The sequence below is a fragment of the Oenanthe melanoleuca genome, chromosome 4 (genome assembly GCF_029582105.1).
Source record: "Oenanthe melanoleuca isolate GR-GAL-2019-014 chromosome 4, OMel1.0, whole genome shotgun sequence".
Taxonomy (NCBI): Eukaryota; Metazoa; Chordata; class Aves; order Passeriformes; family Muscicapidae; genus Oenanthe; species Oenanthe melanoleuca.
In genome coordinates, this window is record NC_079337.1 from 66,864,105 (window position 1) to 66,885,629 (window position 21,525).

The window sequence follows — 21,525 nt, forward strand, 5'->3', positions numbered from 1 at the left end:
GTGTAGATTTTATATCCCTATTATATAAATATAAATATAAATATAAATATAAATATAAATATAAATATAAATATATATATATATATAAATAAATATAAATATAAATGCAGATTTAAGTATAAATATAAATACAAATTATATATAAAACATATCTATACAAGATCCCTGTATATACACAAAGAGAACCCCCCAAAAAAATCCCAATAAAACATAAAGGCACGCAAATGGTGAATTAAAAACTGGGCAGCAGCAAAGCTCCAGGGCAGGGGAAAGGGCTCTGGGGGGGAATTTTGCAGCTCCCCGGTGATGTCAGGTGTGTCCCCATGATGTCAGGTGTGTCCCTGTGATGTCAGGTTCATCCCCAGTGCTGTCAGGCGTGTCCCCATGATGCCAGGCGTGTCCCCATGATGTCAGGTGTGTCCCCATGATGTCAGGTGTGTCCCCATGATGTCAGGTTCCTCCCCAGTGCTGTCAGGTGTGTCCCCATGATGTCAGGTGTGTCCCCAGTGCTGTCAGGTGTGTCCCCATGATGTCAGGTGTGTCCCCATGATGTCAGGTGTGTCCCCATGATGTCAGGTTCATCCCCAGTGCTGTCAGGTGTGTCCCCAGTGCTGTCAGGTGTGTCCCCATGATGTCAGGTGTGTCCCCATGATGTCAGGTTCATCCCCAGTGCTGTCAGGTGTGTCCCCATGATGCCAGGCGTGTCCCCAGTGCTGTCAGTTGTCCCCACCGATGTCACTCGTGCCCCCCTGACCCGTGTCCCCTTTCCCGCAGGTGCCTCATCAAGTGGCTGGAGGTGCGGAAGGTGTGTCCCCTGTGTAACATGCCGGTGCTGCAGCTGGCGCAGCTGCACGGGAAGCCGGACCCGGGCCCGCCGCAGGTGCCGCTGCCCGGCTCGCAGAACATGGTATAGTCCGTCCCTCCCGGGCCGGGCCCGGGCCGCGCCCGCCCGCGGCGCTCGGACACAGCCAAAGCACTTGGGCCAGCGCTGAGCGGCCCCGCACCCCGCCGGGCCGGGGCTGGGCTCGCGTCCTCCGCCAGCGCCAGCGGGGGACCCGGCGGTCTCGGCACGGCTCCTTCTTCCAGCACCTCCCTGCTCCAGCCCCGCGGCGCCGGGAAGCGGCGTGGTGGCACCCGCGACCTCCGGGAACAGCGCTGTGACCTTCGGGAACAACCGGCCCCTCCGGGAACAGCGCTGTGACCTCCGGGGAACACCCGACCTTCGGGAACACCCGACCTCCAGGAACAGCGCTGTGACCTCCGGGAACACCCGACCCCCGGGAACAGCGCTGTGACCCCCGGGAACACCCGACCCCCGGGAACAGCGCTGTGACCCCCGGGAACACCCGACCCCTCCGGGAACAGCCCCCGGGACACGGCCACGGCCCGAGCTCGGGCACGTCCCGGCCCCGGATCGCGGGCGGACCCCGCAGAGTCGCAGCCGGTTCCCGCTCCCTCCTCTCGGCCTCCGGTCCCTTCTCCTTCGCGGTTCCCAGCAGGAAATGGAGTCTGGCGGGTTCGGCACCTGCTGTCACCCCGGCGGTGGCTCCGTGGGGTCTCCCGGGTTCGGATCCCCCTCCCCACCCTCCTCGGCTACCTCAGGGGCCTGGAGTCCCTGTGAGGGACCATTGTGGCCATGGCGTGGGGGCAGCAGGAATCCCGGCTTTGGGATCATCCCCTCGCTTCTCTGGGCAGCCAGAACACCCCAAACCCTCAGCAGCTGGGGGAGCTGGGCCACCCCCCGCCTCTCCCACACAGATTTTGGGTGTCCCCCGCCATCCTCAGCCGCATTCCCGGCTTGGGGAGGGGCTGTCAGTATTACAGGGCAGCAGCTTTCCCGGGGGCGGGGCTGGGGGGCTCCTGGTGCTGCCTCCCCTCCCAAAAAACCCGGGACTGTTTATGGAGCGTGGAGCCTCATAGACGTGTTTGTACACTACAAATTCTGCAGCAGAATATTTTTTAAAACATTCGCTGGTTTTGGTTTTTGTTTTGTTTTTTTTTTCCTCTGTTTGTTTGGTTTTTTTGTAAGCTCTATTTTTGTATATTTAATTGCTATTTGAAAATTCTAATAATGCGTCTTTTTTGCTAATCACACTCTTCTTAAGGAAAAACCAGGAAAGAAAAAAAAAAACAAACAAGAAAACAACCAAGAGTTTGCATGTGATTTGACTTGAAATGTAAATAAAAGCAGGTTTTGGAAGTGGGGTGTGCTTGCAGGGGGTCTGCCCCCCCATCCCTTGTTCCCTGTCACCCTGGGAATGTCCCCAGCAGGGGAGGGACCACGGGCTGGAAGAGGGGTGGGTTTGGGGTTGGGGTCACATTGTCCATGTCCCTGATGGGGACAGCATCCCGTGGCTGCAGAGGGATTTTACAGGATCCAGGCACGGGTGAGAGGATATTCCTCCACCCCACCTTCCCAGCCCAATCCCGGCCCAAGCCCCTGATGCCGGGTCGGGAGGGTTCAGCTCCAGCTCAGCAGCTCCAACCGCGGCTCCTGCTCGCTTTGTCCACCCCGGCTTGGGATCGCTGCAGGGCCCGGCTGTGCAGGAGGAGGGGGCTCCCGGGTGTTCCTGTCCCGTTGTCCCGCTGTCTCTGTCCCTGTCCCGCCGTCCCCGCGGGGCTGCTGCCCTCTAGTGCCGGATCCCACCCGGCCATCACCCAAACCCTGCCATCCTTGGGATCAGGAGGAACTTCAAACCCATCCCGTTCCACCCCTGCCATGGCAGGGACACCTCCCGCTGCTCCGTGTCCCACCCAGCCTGGCCTTGGGCACTGCCAGGGATCCAGGGGCAGCCACAGCTGCTCTGGGCACCCTGTGCCGGGGAACAATTCCTGCCCCGTGTCCCACCAGCCCTGCCCTCTGGCACTGGAAGCCGTTCCCTCCATGTTCTGTTTGCTTTCTCCAGCAGGATCCGCAGGGACTGCGTGCCTGGCTGCCCTTACAGCCATTTTTGGGATGATGAGCTCGCTGGGGGACTTCCCCCTGCTGGGACAAAGTCTGGATCTCCCACTGAGCTGCACAGAACAGTTATTTTTGGTGTTTCCAGCCCACAGCTCCTGCTCTGGACTGCTGCTGTATCCTCCTCACCAATCCCATTCATATCAATGATCAGCAATGAAGTTTTCCATCAAAGCCAAAACCACTGTGACCTCCCCAGAATAATTAATGCTCTTTTTCCCCTCCTTTAAAGTATTTTGAAATACAACTGATTCCCAGAGCTTGAAACATGCAGGGAGGGAGAAACAATCAAGGATTGCCAACAATTATTTTCAATAAGCTAAAAACCAAGTGGGGTCAACCCCAATTTCCCCAGCACATTTCTGCTCATTCCCACCAATGTCTGCCCTGGAGCTCCAAGAACGAGACAAAAAGCAAACAAAGGGTTTGAAGCATATAAAAATAACTGTAATATTTTATAACAAGAAGAAAAAAAAACAAGCAATTTACAAAAAAAGGATAGACAATAAGCCAGGAACTTTGGTGCTGGGATCAGACTGTGCTGGATCTGCTCTAAAATCCAGAGAAGGAGTTACACACGCTCATGGATGGAGTGAGGAGGTGGAAACCCTGCAGGATGCTGTGCCCAGGGACACCAGTGCCTCAGGGCAGGGACTGGGGTGCATCAGGCTGTGGGATTGCTGCTGGGAATTCCCAGCTCTGCATAGCAGAACCATGGCAAGGTGGCTTCTGCTCCCAAGGCTGCTGTGCTCAGTAAAAGCCAGGCTTGTCCCAAGGATTCCCAGACCCTCCCCAGCCCAGCTCTCACTGACCTGTTACATCAAGGAGCCACACAGGTCCCACACACACAGACATTCCAAAAAGCCAAAGTCTCTGTGGGCTTTTTTTGGCTGTGGGGGTGGGTGAAAGGCCAGCCAGGTACATGTGTGTTAAATTGTAGGTGGTACAGCAGGAGCAGAGTCTAGAAACCCTTCAGTCAGCACTCTGGAAATGGAGATGATTTTAATGGAGAGTTTGTGATTTCACAAGGAATGAAGAATAAATGAGAACTTGAATTCAGCTGATCCCAAACAGGCTGCCCAGAGAAGCTGTGGCTGCCCCTGGATCCCTGGAAGTGTCCAAGGCCAGGCTGGATGGGGCTTGGAGCAGCCTGGGACAGTGGAAGGTGTCCCTGGAATGAGAGGGGCTTTGTGTCCCTTCCAACCCAAATCATTCCCTGAGCTGGATCATCAATTGGAATTTGTGTTAGGCTGCAGGAAAAACAAACATTTTCCTCCCCAGCCAGCACAGATCACCTTCCACATGAGCCCTGTGTTCTTTTCCCCAATTTTACTGTGATCAAATCCCTGGCTGTGTCCAGAATCCCAGCTCAGAGTCAGTAGAGGTTTAAACACAAACACTCTCTGAACCTGAAATTTCCTCCCTTTTCAGAGGGAGGTGCCCCACAAGGAACCCACCTTGGATACAGCAAGGGGCAGAGCTGGGTGGGATTCACAGGGCAGGGAAGGGCTCAGGGCTGCCCAGCACCTCCAGCCAGGCTCCCAGGGGGATCAGAGCTGGGAATTGTTTTTTTCTGGGATGAAACCAGGACTGGAAGGGTGTGTTGGGGTCAGGGTGATACCCTGGGATAAACCCTGACACCATGAAGGATCTGAGGAGCTTTCCCTGTGCTCCACAGAGCTGCTCACTGGGAAGGCAGAGCACTTGCAGAGCTGTGTCTCCACGAGCTGACATCCCAAGGGAAGGGGCAGATACCTCATTGCTTTTAGAGAGTGTTTATTGAGCATGCAGGATCCATCCAACCCCCCTCCCGAGGGTGCAGCTTCCACAGGGGCTCCACACTGCAGTACCCTGCTGGCAGGCTGTGTGGCAGCATGCACAGGGAAAAGAGCAAGTACAGCATGCAGGGAAAGGGGAGAATTCCCCCAAAGTGACAGGAGTGTAGCCATTAATAAATGTAACATGGAATATTACAGAGATCCGAGTGTGACTGAAGGAAGTGTCTCTTTGGTGGAGTTTGGTAACAGAGAAATAACAAATATCCCTATTCCATCCTCAAATCTCAAGGCTGGAGGCTGACAGACACCCCTGACACCATCCCACAGGTGCTGAGGCCTGTGCAGGAGTGCTGGAGGCTGGAATGGGACCAGCCTGAGGCACAGATCTGTGCTGTGCTGCAGCTCCTGTCCCCAGGACGGAGAGAAGGGTGTGAACAGGGGCAAAGGAAGCCTGGCTGCCAGCACAGCTGTGTCCCAGTGTGGATCCAGGGGGCCAGATGGAGTCAGTTACACTCAGCAGGGCTCTGCTGGTCTCTTCCCCATTCCCAGACCATTTTCCAGCACATGGAGAACCTCTGGTTGTGAGCACAGAACTGACCTGGGCACTGGGACTCCAAGGGAAGGAGCAAAGTGCTCCTGCTCTGCTTTGTCACCATCATTAAACATGGAGTAGAACTACCCAAAAAGGGCAATTCCATGTGACTGAAATGCCCCACAGACCTTCCCATGCACCCCCACACCCAGCCCATCTACTCCAATCACATCCTTTGGAACAAACCTGTGCTGTAATCCCAGGTGATCTCAGCTCCTACAGACACCTGTCCCCACAGGCCACCACAGTGGGACAGTCTCAGTGGGGCTGTGACAAGAAACATGGGCTCAGTGACTCCCAAAGCAAGGGCTCAGTGGCCCAGGAGTGTCCTGAATCCAGTGGTCCAACACAGATCCTGCACAGGGTCAGGCTGAGTCCAGCAGTCCCAGCAGGGCACCAACTGCACCGAAGTAACCCTGGGGACATGGAACAGCCAGTGAAGCACACACTGCCACAGCAACAGCAGTGCCACAGAACAGGGAACAGCTGGGCTGGAAAGGATCTCAGAAATACCCAGTGCCACCCTGCCATGGGCAGGGACACCTTCCATAGCCCAGGAGGCTCCAAGCCCCATCCAGCCTGGCCTTGGCCACTTCCAGGGACCCAGGGGCAGCCACAGCTTCCCCTCCAGAGCCCCCATTCCAGGGCCTCATCACCCTTACAGGGAAAAATTCCTCCCCAATATCCCATCCAACCCTGCCCCCTCTGGCAGTGGGAGCCATTCCCTGTGTCCTGTCCCTCCACCCCTTGTCCCCAGTCCCTCTCCAGCTCTATTGGAGCTCCTGTAGGCACTGGAGTCTCTCTGGAGCCTTCCCTTCTCCAGGCTATTACACACAGTGTAATTTTAACAACATACAAAGGAGAGGGCAAAGATACAACTACAGGGAGGTAGATTATAAAATAGAAAATAAAATAAAATTCAGCTGTGGCTGTAGCAGCAAAGCCCTGAGCACCTCCTGCACTGTATGCATGAAACAGCTCCACATGGCTGTTTCCAGAGCACTCCAAAGATTTGAATTTTGCCACGAGACAAATTTTAAAAAGGAATTTTTACCTCATGTTCCAAGAAAAGTGCTTTTAACTGTCCCTTTGACCAGTAGTCCAGGGCATAGGCCAGGAGCCTCATGGAGATGGTGTTGATCCGAAGGAAGTTGCCCACGAACACCACACGGTTGATGTTCTGCAAGTGAGAGGGGAAACAGAAAGGATGTTAAAGCTCAGTTCCACTTTCTGTTGCAGTGATTCAAACCCCATGTTGGGAAGGGTCTGGAGCACCAGGAGCAGCTGAGGGAGCTGGAAAGGGGCTCAGCCTGGAGAAAAGGGGGATCAGGGGGACCCTGTGGCTCTGCACAACTCCCTGACAGGAGGGGACACCGGGGGGGATTTGGGATCTGAGAAAAGGGAACAGGGACAAGAGGAAAGGGAACAGCCTCAGGCTGGGCAGGAGGTTTAGATTGGATATTTGGGAACATTTCTTCATGGAAAAGAGTGGTCAAGCATTGGCACAGCTGCCCCATGACAGTGTGGGAGTCCCCATCCCTGCAGGGATTTAGAAACCATGTGGATGTAGCACTTGGGGACATGGGGCAGTGGTGGCCCTGGCAGTGCTGGGGGAATGGTTGGACTGGATGATCTTAAAGGATTTCTCCAACCTAAATGGCTCTGAAATTCTATGAATTAAGTTCCTGCTGAAAGTGTCTGGCAGAATGTGCAGAACACCACACACAGTTCCATCAGAAAGCAGGACCAGGCCATTTTAAGCCATCCTTTCCCTCAGACTCTCCCAGAAATTCCCAGGCCAAACCACAGCATTTCTAACTCAGGAATCTGGACAGAATAGCTGATTTTCCTACAAAATCCTTATGCAGCTTGGGAACACTGATCATCCCATCCCTCCTCCCAGCTCTGGCCTTTGATTCATTATGAAATAGCTGGGTAACTCTACTGTTAAACTGGGGGGAAAAAACTAATTAGGAGTCCATAAACCAACACAATTTTTAAGGAAAGAAAAAGACCAACCAAGTGATTATTTTGGATTTAAATCAGACTTCCAGCCTTACTTTTCCATCCCAAAATAGTTCTGATCCAAGCTCTGAAACTTACTTGTTCATCAACATGAAAATAATTCGTTCCTCCTCTTTCTGAGGAATCAGGATTGAGTGTTACCTGCTCCTACACTTGCATCCTTCTATTGGTTTTCCTTCCCTCCCCATCCTGAATTATTCAGGATCCTCTTTTCATTCAGCTGAGCTCCAGAGCAAGGAATTAGCAGATATTTTACAAGCAAGGCTGTTTAGGACACGTCTTGCCTCATTTTGGCTGCAACAAGAGCCAGAGGAGTCAGGAGGATGCTGGATGCCATCAGCCCATCCCGTGGAAGCAGGCTCAGGATGGAGTGCAGAGCATGTCTCTGCTCTTTCATAGCCCTGTACAATGCTGCTTGACATGAATGCAACAAGGCAGCACTGTAAAGAAGCTGAAAGCACAAAGATGCAGCAACGTGGCAGAGGCAGGGCTTGGCCAGGAAATCCAGAACAACTCATAGAAACAACACAGGAGAAGACACCCAGCTCTACCCCCTCTGTCCCTGCTTTCCTCCTCTCCACTGGCTCCCAGAGCTGTTCCCAAAGAGAGGCACACTCCTCAAGCAGGCAGCAGCAGCAGGTGAGGTCTGAGGCAGGGAGCAGGGGAAGGATTCCCAGAATACCTCGTTCAGGGCACACATCCGTGCTATGGAGCCAATGTTGTTGGTGATGGTGATTAAAGTGGCCCTGGCCAGGTCCTCCTTGCTGACAGATTCCCTCTTCTCCTTGCTCATCATGTTTCCAAAGCTGTAAAGACAGTTTTGGGGTTAAAGACACCATCAGAGTTCCAGGAGAAAATGGGAAATGCTAATTTAACCAAAGTGATTCATTGAAGGACTGATCTCTGACTTTAAAAAACATTGCTATCCATAACTTAGATCTTTTATGAATGCTTGCTCTCCTAAGGCCATAAATGCAGTTTTTCATCCTTGCAGGATCTCCAGGGGAAGAGCTGCAGGCAGGTGTTACCTGGATGCCACAGCCCAGCCTGGCAGCCCGAAGCGCTCGTAGTCCCCTCCGTAGATGTCCCTGACCAGCTTGTCCACCTTGGTGCTGTCCCCGTGGGATGCCATCTCCAGGGCCTCCTCAAACGTGGAGCAGCCTGTCAGAAGGCAGCAGAGGCCAAAGAAGGTTCCCCCTCCAAGGCTGCAAGTAAAGCAAAATGAAAGTGAAAGCTCAGATTGCTCAGCTCTGCATCCCAGTCAGCTCAAGTCACCCCATTCCCAACCTCTTTATTTTAGAGAACCATGCATTTTCCATAAAGTCTGTTCCTCTCAGGTATCATCCCTCACAGCCTTCTGAACAGATCATATTGTGAAATGAGACCTCCATTTTTTTAATCTTACACTGTCCATTTTCTTTCCAGCATCCAGAGATGTTCATCTTAAAATAAATGTTAGTCCTGAGGGATAACTGGAGTGTCAGGGCAGAGATATCCAAAAGTTGGGGGGGAAACCCTGTCTTGTTCACTTTACAGCACATGTAAATGTCTGCAATAATGTCTAGTAAGAACTGTACTGAAGGAATTTTAAATTATAATCATTATCATTATTATTACTACTATTATCTTCCAGGGAACCCAGGAAAGCTTAAAGGCACAGAACTCTATGGCTTTGCCAGGACACAAAAGCCACATCTTCAACATGGGCAGCAACTGGGGAATTACTGCTATGCCATTATCCCTTCAACCAAAATCTGTCAAATTTTGGAAATCAGGATGGAGATCCTGACTTCTTGGATCACAGCTGAGTTGTTAACAATCCCAAACCATGTGATCTCAAAAAATACATAAATAAAGCCCTTAAAGTCCTGAAAAACCAGCTTTGAAGGAGACTGGCTGCAGTAAAGACACCAAACCATGAAATCCAGATCCTCTTTTCCAGGAGGGATCTGCAGTAAGAGCAGGAGCTTGGTCATTCCCCTCACCACCTTTACTGAAAATGCCATTTACAAAGCAGGAATGTGCTCCAAAGCCTAAAATCAAAATCCTTTTATCCCCCAGCACTCACCTGGTGCCTGTTACCCGTTTGTAGTTGTCTTTGGAATAGACAGCCAAAATGCTGACCCCTGAGCCAATGTTGACCAGAAGGAGAGGATAAGGATTCTCCAGGTTGAATGGGAGCTTCTGGCACCTCTCAGCATCCGTGGGGTTCTCAAAATAGTAACACTCTGAGTGTCCATTGAATCCCACAGAATCAATGTACAGCATTCCTTTGACAAGGCAATCCAGCTCATCCAGCTTACAGAGCTCAAGGTCACCCATCTGGTGGGAAGGAAAAAAGAGGAATATTTAAGGAGTAGCCAGGGATTTGAAGTGTTTATGCTCAGGGCTGGAAAAATGCATTCACTGCCAGCTCAATCCAGCTCATGCCATGCTCCCTGCAGAGGCTGAAAGGATCACAGGAGAGCACAAGGACTCCTGAGTGCCACAGCCCTCAGGTGTGGAACAGGGGAAAACAATCTGCATCCACAATGGACACAGAGAATTCCAGCAACTCCCACAGGCCTGATGCTGAGGCACTGGTGTGAAAAGCCAGGAGGGACTTAGAGTGTTTGACCAAAATACCCCACAAAACCCATCCAAAGGAACATCAAAAACCAGCAAGGAAGTTATAAAATCATCTTCCCCTCATGTCACTCCCTTGACCACACAAAATTGGATATTAGGAAAAACTTAACAGAAACAGTTGTGTTGCCCAGGACAGTGGTAGAATCCCCATCCCTGGAGGGATTTAACGGCCATGGGGACATGGGGCAGAGATGGCCTTGGCAGTGCTGGGGGAATGGCTGAATTTGATGATCTTAGAGGGCTTTTCACCCTTAGTGATTCTATAAAAGCCCCTTTATTTGCATTTTTCCAAGCTCTGACTAAACAAATATTTATCACAAGTTTTTCATCATGAACAAGGATCCCACTCAGAATGAAGCCACATGATGATGTCCAACCCCAGCTATGAACTTCCTGACAGTTACATCTACCACCAAATCTGCCTGAACCTCAACCAGCTCATTCACACAGGTGTTAGAAATGAAATCAGGTGAGCAAAGGAAGAAAATAAAGCAGGAGAAAGACAACAATGAGCAAAAAAATAAACCAAAAAGACTGAGATTAGCATAAGAAGAGATTTAGAAATAGAGAGGAAGATCATTAGTGAATAATTTTACAGTTACATTCAGGCCAGGAAGTGTTTTAATTTGGAGATGCCAACTTGACTCCACATGCCAAGTTTAACTTGTTAAGGACAGCACCAGAACAAAGATTTAGAGACGTTTCAGAGCGTGCAGAGCAAGTTTTCAGCTTTCAAAGAAAGGTCACTAGCAGATCCTAATGGTATAGAAGCCAAAAATGCCTACTGTGCGAAAATCCTGCTCAAATTTGTAGGCTCCACCTCCCGTGGCACATAAGGTGGTGTGGAGGCTCGAGAAGTGCTTTTGGCTCCCCATGTGGATAAAAGCAGGCATGTCATGGGTAGGAAAGCGTATAAAGTGCAGATTGCCTTTGCGCCCACACAGCGTCAGCTCCCTCAGCTCCAGGTGCACGTCCCGGATGCCCGTGGAGCCGTAGGCTACGTTGGAGGTCAGGTATTTGCGGATGCTTTTCAGGTTTTCCACTTCTTCCTCTTCTTCTTCAGCTGTGATGTCTTTGGGTTCAAAATAAACCAGTTTGACCAAGGTCCCTCCGATGTCCAAGCCGAACCAGGGGAAGACTGGAGAGAGAAGAGAAGAGAAAGAAAAAATGAGACAGGGTATGGCACAGCCACAGCACCAGCACCTCTCTAGGGGAAGCTGTCCTACTCCTGGGAGGAGGTTGAAACTTGATGGTCTGTGGGGTCCCTTCCCACCCAAACCATCCTGGGATTCTGCTGAAAGCAGCTGGAGCCAGTGAGTCAGAAATCAGAGTGCAGGGATTGAATTAAAGCCTTTGGATGGATTGAAGTATATTAAGCCACTCACACATAAAGTAGACATTTAAGTAGAAGTAAGTCAGTAATTTTAGGGTGAGTTCTAATGCTTTTAGTAAGTGAAAGGTCTGAATTCCACAGTAGCAGCTCGAGTTCTAGGGAAGGTTGAAACATACTGATATCTTCAGTAGAGGCTCCAGGCCCACAGTGGTAGACAGTGCTTAGACATAATAGAGCTACAGTAAGAATATTGCTCATATTTTTCACATAGAACAAGCCAGGTTGTATTTGTAGTTTTATATGTAACCTGGTGTGGTAAGAAACTAGAATTCTAACAGGTTAAGGAGTGGTGGTCCGAGTTTGCCATCTTAGCTTGTTGGAAAAATCCTAGATAAGACTTTGTACTGGGGAGAGTTGGTGCTTTTAGCCTTTGGCTTTTAGCCATTGGCATTGGCCAGGGCTTCTAGGCGTTTGCTTATTGCTTTGCTAGCTGCTTTGCCATTGCTTGTCTGCTGTTGCCTTTTGAGACTGATGTGCTTTGTAATAAATAACCTTAGCAACCATTAGCTGCTTGCTTATTTAAGATAACCCAACAAAGTAGGAGCCAAGAGCTCTGGAGTAGGTGCTCAGAGCACTGGAGGTCTGAGAACCTCACAACTGGAGAGAGAAGACAAAGGCAAAATGAGACAGGGTATGGCACAGCCACAGCACCAGCACCTCTCTAGTGGAAGGTGCCCCTACCCCTGGGAGGGGGCTGGAACTTGATGGTCTGTGGGTCCTTTCCCACCCAAACCATCCTGGGATTCTGCTGAAAACAATTTTCATGGAATGAATGGAAGCAGTTCTCTAAGGGACCCATGTGGTCTCTCCATTTTCAGGAATGCTGTCTCTGACAAGACACTCCTTCTGTTCAGAGATCCCCCATGTTCAGGAGCTCCCAATATCTGCTGTACAACACTCAAACACTGACATCCCTCCCCACAGGTCTGACAGCTTCCACAGCCCTGCCAGATCCTGTTACAGGTTTAATCCCCAGCTATTCCTTTTCCCAAGCTCTGAACCAGAGCCAGAGCCATGGATAACACCAGTGCTTTTACATCAAAGGGATGTACAAACCTTCCCTAATTACAACACAGAGCTGAGGTAGACAAGTAATCTAAGATGCCGCAGGGAGGCAAAAACAAATGTCTAACTGGATTATTTTATTAGCCAAATTCCCCCATGGTACAAAATATGCATCAGTGTCAGGCCCAGCAACATTTACAGCTGTGTTAGATAATGAGCTTCTTGGAAAAGATCAAGAGAAACCCCTGATCTGATGGAATCTGCGATTAGAGCTGGGAACTGGAACAGATTAATATCACCATTAATGAGCTAAAGGACAGGCTGGAGCTAACGAGATGCACGGGCTCCAGAGCAAATGGAAAAATGCAGCCACATGTCAGGGCTCATGGGAGCAGGATTCAACCCTTATGGAGCTTCCAAAAGGAAAAAAGGAACTCTTAGAAAATACACCTGAATAATGGAATCATAAACGTTGGAGAAGACCTCCACAACCCAGCCATTAACCCAGCACTGCCAAGGCCACCAGTGACCCATGTCCCCAAGTGCCACATCCACATGGTTTCTAACTCCCTGTAGGGGTGGGGACTCCAACACTGCCATGGGGCAGCTGTGCCAATGCTTGACCACTCTTCTGAGCTGGAAATGTTCCCAAATATCCAATCCAAACCTCCCCTGCTCAGCCTGAGGCCATTCCCTCTCCCCTGTTCCCAGAGCCCGACCCCCTCGGTGTCCCCTCCTGTCAGGGAGTTGTGCAGAGCCACAAGGTCCCCCCTGATCCCCCTTTTCTCCAGGCTGAGCCCCTTTCCAGCTCCCTCAGCTGCTCCTGGAGCTGCAAACCCTTCCCCAGCTCCATTCCCTGCCCTGGACTCACTCCAGTGTAGATGTTACCAACGTTCCTGTGGAAAAGAACATCTTGGGCTTTAGCAAAATTCCTTATCTGCAAACAGATAAGGCTGGAACATGGAGAAGCTCTCTTTCCTCTCCCTTTGGAGCAAGAATCCCTCGTGTCAGGCTCTTCAGGGAACAATCTTTGCACAGGCAGCAGCCTGACAAGTTGGAGGACACATTCTCTCCCAGGCAGATTTATCTGGTGGCTGTACAGGTCCTTCCAGAGCTTTCCAGCTCCCAGGAGCTGCTGGCACCAGCAGCTCCCCACAGTATTTTTAATCCACCAAGTTATTTTTATGTATTTCCATAGAGGCCACCCCCAACCATCACCAAAGGAAATCTTGAAAGAAGATGCAAGCTCTATTTTCAGAGACACATCCAAATCCCAATCACTCTCCATTTCGCAGGCATTTACTTCAAACAAGAACAGACACAAAAATAACTTTTCATGAATGAAAGGGAAAGGAATCTGAATGGCAGCCCAACAGAGGGAGAGAGCAGGAGCAATCCAAGGACTTTTACACAGACAGATAGTGCCAAGACAAAGGGGAAAGGTTTTAAACTAAAAGGAGACATTTATATATTAGAAATTCTTCCTTGTGAGGGTGGGGAGGCCCTGGCACAGGGTGCCCAGAGAAGCTGTGGCTGCCCCTGGATCCCTGGAAGTGTCCAAGGTCAGGCTGGATGGGGCTTGGAGCAGCCTGGGGTAGTGGGAGGTATCTCTGTGTCCAAGGCAGGGGACTGGAGGCAGATGCTCTTTAAGGTCCCTTCCCACCCAAACCATTCCCTGATTCTATGATTTGTTCCTGTCAGAACATGCCATTTGATTTCTGCATTCTAAAGTCCACTGGGCTTTTTTAAAAAACATCTTCCCCCCAGACTCCCTCTGCCATGCTACACAGGGGTAAAAATGAGGAGAGGGCAGAGGCTGGGGACTCAGAGATGGCCTCACTGATGTGCAGCAGGAAAGACAAACATCCAAAACCACAGTGCTCTGAAGCCATATGCCTGAAAATGCCACAGGAGCTGCTCCATCACAGGCTAACAGGCTCCCACTTCCCAGCACTCAGCTGGCAGCACATGCACAGCTTCAGAAAACAACATATTTGTTTTAAAGTTGGTAGAGAAGCTCACAAACTCCTACACTCAGCCACACAAACCTTCTAGATTTCAATGCAAACACCAACTGGGTCCATCAGCTTAGGCAGCTTTCCTGGTCACAAAAAAAAAAAAAAAAAAAAAAGAGCAATTTCCTTGGAAATTTCATCCTAAACACAGCACCATCAAGACCTTTCATTTATTATCATATATAAATTTAGTTTTTATTTGGGCAGAATATTAAGCAGGGAGTTAAACCACACCAGTTATCCACTATCTGTCTCACCAGGAACAGGGAAACAGGAATGATGCCAGCAGAGCTGGGAGTAACTGCAGCCAGGCTGGGCTCAGGGGTCACTATCTCCACTCAGCACTGGCCCTAAAAAGCAAATCCAAGCCCCTGAAGTGGGACCCAACTTCTGAGCAGAGCTGGCTCACACCTCCCTGGCTGGAAAGGCTCTGCACAGAGCAGCTGGTGCTCTCCATCTGCCAGCAGCTCAGCTGTACCTTCCCTAAGTCACCAGGGATAAATTCAAAAAGACTGACTATTAAGGTAATTAACTTACCCCAAATGGCTATTAATTATGAATCTCTCATTATACACATCCCAGCCACAGGTTAAGAATCCAAGGAAGAAGCAAAATTAAGCTCAAAATTAAGTACTCCTTTCCCAGGCTGAGGATTCCCTACACAGTAACACCTGTTGGAGAACTCAATCCATTGAAAAAATAAAACTTCCTTATAAACCCTTTTTTGTAGGAAAGGGGGAATGGCACACAAACAAGAGGAGGAAATTTTTCCAAGGACATGAAGAACTGGGGATTTTTTCCTGACACTTACAGGAAATCATCCAACAGGAACATGCAGAGCAGCAACAGCTCTTCCATATCTGAGAACCAGAAAAATCCAAGGGAGGGAGGAGGAAGCTCTCCTGGATCAACGCCACCACCATCTGCCACCAAGATTTCTCCTCAAACACCCATTTTTTTTCTTTTTCCCTGCAGATGAAAGCCATCCAGAGATTTCCTCCCTTTTAAGCCTCTAAAGAATTTTTTCCAAGAGAGCTGCTGCAGATCTGGAGGAGCAGCAGGAGAACTGCTGGTATCCAGGAGCCCTCTGGGCATCCCCGAGGCTGACTGTGCTCAGTCAGAAGGTTCTGCTGGAATAACCAGACACCAGGGCAGGAAATGCAAAGGCTGCCTCTCATCACCTCCTCCCTGCTGCTCCTTGGAGCTCTCTGTGAAGGAAGAGCCTCACATGTCTCCTTTCCAAGCACCCACCAGCCACAGAAGGAAGGGAGGATGGCAAATCCCAAGGCTGGCATGGGAAGCACACCACTCACTGTATGGACCTCTGGGCTCTCCTCCTGCCCAGCACCTTCTGGGAAGTGTTTAGGTGTTCCTTGGGTGTTTGGGCATTTCTAGAAAGGCAGGAAATCATCTGCTCTCAGCTCCATACCTTCTGCAATCTGTCCCCTTAAAGAAACTCTGCTGCTTTTGTAGAGGATGAGAGCCATGAATCCCATTCTCAGTGAGCTGGGCAGAGAAGCTGTGGTTGCCCCATTCCTGGAAGTGCCCAAGGCCAGTTGGGAGCAAACTGTACTAATGGAAGGTGTGGAATGAGCTGGTCTTGAAGGTCCCTCCCAACCCAAACCATTGGCCTGACAAACTTTTTGCTTTCTTTGAGCAATTTTAAAAGCAGCTCTCTCAATATGTTTTCATATAAACAGCTCTTTGTCTTCAAAACAAACCTTCTTCTCAGGGGCAGATCTATGGATATGCAGCAACAAACAAAGACTGGTCTGCCAACAAAGTTAAGGGCTCACAGCTCTGACTAAACAATCCCAGAAAACCTCCAGGACACTTTGGGTGCCCACAGCAAGAGCTGCCACCCTCCCTTCAAACCCCTTTTGCAGTCAGACTGTAAGATCTTCAGGGCAATAAAAAGCAATTGCCTTTATCTGATATGTAAATTACTTCATAAAATTGGACACTATGTAAATAAAAAAGCCCTCAACAGACTTATTCTGGAAGCTGCAGAACTGTCAAGATGAAAGAGGTGATATAATTAAAGATCTCCATGGTGGATTTTCATCACAAAACAAGCAGCTCGAGTTGTATTTCAGAGTGATCCTTAACTTCTGAGCCAATTATATCAGGAGCTAAAAAGATTAGTCTGATGATTTAGTTCAGTGTGTGACAGCACCTCTAGGCTTACTCTGAAATATTCAATATTATATTTTAATAGTGTTACACCATGCTGGAAATTTTACAGCTGAGAGAAAAATACAATTCATTAGCATTTAATATAAAGTGACACTAAGTCTACATGTCCTCCCATCCCTAAAAGCAGGCTCTGATAGGAATTCATATTTCATACACCATTCCAAAACAGAAAAATATATTTAAACATCAAAGCTTAAATTCTGTACTACCAAAAAGGTGGCAAATCAGCATTTTATTTTTACTTTTTCTTGGATATTTTGTAAATTGGAAATTTAAAGTCATATGTCCATTATGTCTTTGCACGATCCTGACAGAATATACTAAAATATTTTAAAAAGGGATCAGTTGAGAAAAAGAGTATTTTCTCAGGAAACAAACAAACAGACAAGCTACAGAAGGGAGAAGCACATTTTGCTCACCAGGAAAATAACCTAAATTCATCTCTGTTGCATATCCCAAGATTTCAGGATGAGCAGGAAGAGAGTGGAAGAAGGGGAAAAGCTGATGAACTGAAACACTGATCTCTTTCTCTAATAAAAAAGATTCATTAAAAAAACATTCCCTTGCTCATTATGACCATCATCAGGTTTCTGCCTGGCACTTCACCCTGCCCACAGCCACAGTTCCCTTATGAACCATGATGGGAGTATCCTCATTACTCATCTGGAGTCTTCCCAGTCCAACTTTTAAATATGGATTTCAGTAATAAAACAGATAATTCAGAACAAGAAGAGAATTTTCCTGTATTGTTCCTGAAACTGATAAAATTTTTGTGTATGATGTGTCTGCCTGCACTAATAATCCTGTCACACTCCCCAACACTCCAAAGCTTCAGCAAATCTCCACTTCATGTTTTCAGGGACACTTCTGAGATCAACAGCGTCCTTGACTTCTCCCTCTTCTGCCAGGAGCACACAAAAAATCCCAGTGTCTGCAATAAAGCCCTTCAAGTGCACCAGGAAACATTTCACAGAATCATTCAGGCTGGAAAAGACCTCCAAGATCAATTCCAGTTGTTAACACAGCACTGCCATCTTCACCCCTAATCCACGTCCCCAAGCACTTTCAAAGAGGGAATTTCAATTTCCAAGGAATTTAAAAGCCCAAGGTGCATGAAGACACACAGCTGACATACTGGGTGCACAGTTAATTTCTGATTTATCCCAAATGCAGCAGTGACACAGCCCTGAGTGTACATGACAGGCTCAGAGGAAGCAGGATCAGGAGTCTGCTGAAATCCTTTCATTCCTGGGGAAGCAGGGCTCATCTGCCAGCACAGCCAGGCAAGACAAGCCTCAAGGTCACCCAGCTCGTTTGCCACATGCCAGCAGCAGACAAGTGGGAGCTAAAGTAGGACATTTTTGATCCCACACCCATTAAGTGCTTTCCTTTCATTTTGGCTTGAGTCTTCCTTAAGGTGGGATGGAGTGTTTTAACTCCAGAACATGATTGATTGTGACATCAGGCATTGTCCTGCTAAGGGATGCACTTGCTCCAGCACATTTCCAATTATCACAAGAATAATTTAGGAAAGTCAGGCTCTACTGTCATCCCGAATCACACCACACTGACCTTCCAAACTCGATCCAAACCCTTTTCTGAAAGCTGCCAGAACACCTCTTTTCCTTAAAGTATCCCATGCCACTCTCAGCACCCAACTTTAATCCACATTTTCCAGAGAAGACACAGAAACCTCCCCGAGCAAGGCAGAGGAGAATCATCACTGACACAGAGCTCCAAGTCCTTCCTCATTTTCATACCAGAGATCTCCTTCATGTCCCTTTTAACAGGTCTCTAATTAACAGCCTCATGGACCTCTATTCCTATTTTTCACACTAAGGGCAGAAGAGAAGCTGCCCTTTTCATCAGCAACCAAAAAATAGAGCAGGAACACTCTTAAAACTTCCCATAAATATGGTAACAACAGTGTCTCAGCACTGCCAGTCACAGCTGAGATGCAGCAGAATCCTGATCCCTGTTTCCAGCACAGATTCTTTGCTCACATCTTTTTAACAGCTGTGCAGGTACTAAGGAATTACACCAAGGCTGTTTCATTTTCAGGGTATGGCCATTTCCTTCCAGGAGGAAGGACTCCAGCAGAAGTCAAGGAATAATCTCTCGGTTATTCCTCAAATATGGCTGAAGTCAGGGACAGCCACGGCACCTGCACAGCAGCTCCTGCTGCTCCCAAAATGAAGGCTGCCATCCATTTTGCTGTTTCCAGTAGGACATTACATACGTGGTTCTAGGGATTTTTTTTTTCCTCTTAGAAAGCTTGGTTTGCTCTGTGCCCAGCTCCTGCCAAACCTGTCAGATTCTTCCCTCCCAAAATTTAAACTATCCCCTTTGCTCTCCACTGCTTTGCTCTCGCAGTTACCAGTCCAGCCCCACAGCCTCAAACCCTGGTCCCTCTGTCTGTCCTGCTGTGCTCTTTTCTTCACCCTCTTCCACCAGGTGCCTTCCCTTCCCTCCCATCCAAGGTCCCCAATTTGGGAACCTGAGCCCCACCAGGCAAGTGTCACCTCACCCTAAACCTCCTCGAGCTCTTGGAGTTCAGCTTGTCCCATCCTTCAGCCCAGCCTGCAGAGCCCACGGCACTGTCCCACCGTGCTGTCCCCAGACCAGCCGTGCTGTTCCCAAGCTGGCCATGCTGGACAAGACATCACCCACCGTGTCCCTCCGTGCTGTCCCCACACCGGCCATGCTGGACAAGCCACCACTGCCCTGTGTCCCCATCGTGCTCCAGACTGGCCATGCTGTGCCCATGTCATCACCCCACTGTGCCATCCCCATACTGCCCGCGCTGTACAAATCCTCACTCACCGTGTCCCCGCCGTGCTGTCCCCACGCTGCCCATCCCACGGCCCCCGTGCGCTGTCCCCGTGTCCCCCTCCCGCCCCGCTGCCCCCCCATGTCACCCCGGCCACACCCCTCAGACCACGCCCTTCGGCCCCGCCCACCGCCCTCATTAGCATAAACCCCGCCCCTCCCTGCCCATCCCCTGAGCCGCCCCCCCTTCTCTCCCCCCCCCACTACCCTTCCCTCTCCTCGCACTCACGCGGGCGGTTCTTGCGGACCGAGTCCCGCCGCTGCCGACTCACGGACCCGCCGCGTTCGCGGGGCTGCGGCCCCGCCGCGCTGTCCGCGCCCGCCGCGCCGCCGCTGCTCCGCCGCCGCAGCTGGGAGGGCCCGGCGTCCGCCCCGCCACCGCGCCGCCGCGGCTTCTTCTCGTCCTCCGCGCCATCGCCACAGCTGCGCGGCGGCTCCATGGGCAGCGCGGCCCGGCCCCATGGGCCGCCCGGCCCCGCTCCGGCCGCGCTCAGCCGCCACCGCCGCAGCCACCGCCCCCGGCGCGCCTGCGCCGCACGGCCCCGCGGGGCGGTTCGCTCTGGGAGGCGGCCGCCAATCCGCGCCCCCCGCGGCGCAGAGCGACAGCAGGACGTGCCAATGAGAGGCCGCTATTGCACGGCGGGGGGAGCCGGGCCCGCCTCCTGCTGTCGCCGTTTAGAGTGACAAGCGCGGCTGCCCAATCGGAAGCGTGCGCCTGGGAGAGGCGGGCCCATATGCGGCAGCGCTGGCCTATGGGCTTCTTCTGGGGTCAGATTGACAAGGCGACCGCCCAATGTCGAGAGAGATCTGCGGGTGGGGCGGGAGAGTGCGCGGTGATTGACAGCTGGGTAACCATGGCAACGCGGGGGGCCAAGGGAAGAGCCGCAGTAGGCTCGGCTGGGCCGGGCCGCGCGGAGGGGCTCATTTCAATATGATTTGCATATAGACGTGGGGCGGGTCTGCCACCAGCCCCCATGGCGGGCCTGAACAGACCTTAAAACCATCCTATTCCCCCCCCTGCCATGGGCAGGGACACCTGCCACTGGCCCAGGTTGTTCCAAGCCCCATCCAGCCTGGCCTTGGACACTTCCAAGGATCCAGGGGCAGCCACAGCTTCTCTGGGCACCCTGTGCCAGGGCCTCAGCATCCTCAGAAGGAAGAATTTATTTCTAGGATCTTAAAAGCCTCAGCTCTCCTTTACATCCCAACATAATTCTAGGTGGATACATCCCTGTTCTTTAAACCCTGATACCGCGTTTGTCATCATAGGAGGAAACCCCCAGGTGGTGGAAAAATTGAGACAACAACCAACAGGATGAAAACCCAGGAAGAAAATACAGATTCCCAGACTACAGGATTACCTAACAGCTCCCACTGTAACGCGATAGAGATTCCCATGTGGAATGTTGATTGTTGTCTGTCACACCCAGAGCACACCGAGCGTGGGTGACCCTGGGTGCTCCTCACCTGCCCCGGGGTAATCCCAGCTCACCACAATCCTCAGGCATTAATTCGATACCTTAAGGATCAGCGACCAACATTCCACAAAGGTGTGATAATTTCCATGAAAATTTGCTGAATTCTGGTTGCTGGAGTGAAAACGGGACAAAGGGATCGGTCAAATTTAGTTGGTGTATTTTAGTATTCTGTTGGGTGAGCGGAGGAAGTGGATAAATGGGGTTGGCAGTGACAGGAGAAAAAGGATGAGCTCTCTGAACACAAATAATCTCCTTCAGAGCAGCACTGCTTTCATTTGGGTAGAAAAGGATCTTGCTGAGCTGTACGAACCTCATAAGTATTTTCAACCCTCTGTGTTTGACACACCTGGATGTAACAGCTGGAGTGGAAAGCAGAAAGGCAAGCTCATGGGGTGTCCCAGCTGTTGGGACAGAGCAGAGCCCTTGGGAGCATGGAGAGGGCACAGGAAAGGGCTGTTCCCTCCCAAAAGCTTCCTGTTTGTCCCCAAAAGGCACACAGGGGTGAGCAGTGGTTTAGGGATGTTGGTGCCTCTGTTCTGCAGAGCACAAGAGAAACTTGGGCAGCAGCCACCTCCAGAGCCAAACTCAGAGTAGCTAAGGTGGCCCAGCATGGAAAAGGTGCCCCAT

At 50.5% G+C, this 21,525-nt stretch overlaps 2 protein-coding genes across 6 annotated transcripts in view; one reads left to right on the forward strand and one right to left on the reverse strand.

Annotated features, from left to right (window-relative positions):
* RNF24 (ring finger protein 24) overlaps positions 1 to 2,200 on the forward strand; it is a 28,250-nt gene extending 26,050 nt beyond the window's left edge. For all 5 annotated transcript variants that reach the window (XM_056490194.1, XM_056490192.1, XM_056490191.1 and 2 more), the window contains one exon: positions 775 to 2,200. In XM_056490194.1, the coding sequence (XP_056346169.1) occupies positions 775 to 913 (139 nt within the window). In that variant the 3' untranslated portion in view covers positions 914 to 2,200. The remainder of the gene's footprint in view (positions 1 to 774) is intronic.
* Positions 2,201 to 4,728: 2,528 nt separating this feature from the next.
* On the reverse strand, positions 4,729 to 19,949 carry PANK2 (pantothenate kinase 2). Its single transcript, XM_056489253.1, has 7 exons — positions 19,650 to 19,949; positions 10,768 to 11,120; positions 9,423 to 9,676; positions 8,383 to 8,559; positions 8,037 to 8,160; positions 6,384 to 6,509; positions 4,729 to 5,745 (listed from the first exon to the last, which is right to left on the reverse strand). Exons 1-7 carry the CDS (start codon positions 19,858 to 19,860, stop codon positions 5,695 to 5,697), a joined length of 1,296 nt encoding a protein of 431 aa, XP_056345228.1. The 5' UTR covers positions 19,861 to 19,949; the 3' UTR covers positions 4,729 to 5,694.
* Between the last annotated feature and the right edge of the window lie 1,576 nt (positions 19,950 to 21,525).

Excerpts from the sequence above, each read along its gene's own strand:
- PANK2 (XM_056489253.1), bottom strand. The coding sequence starts at position 19,860 with ATGGAGCCGCCGCGCAGCTGTGGCGATGGCGCGGAGGACGAGAAGAAG. Across the intron at positions 9,677-10,767 it reads TTGAGCAGGATTTTCGCACA|ATGGGTGACCTTGAGCTCTG; the intron begins GTAGGCATTTTT and ends CCTTCCCACCAG. Across the intron at positions 8,161-8,382 it reads GGCTGGGCTGTGGCATCCAG|CTTTGGAAACATGATGAGCA; the intron begins GTAACACCTGCC and ends CTGTCTTTACAG.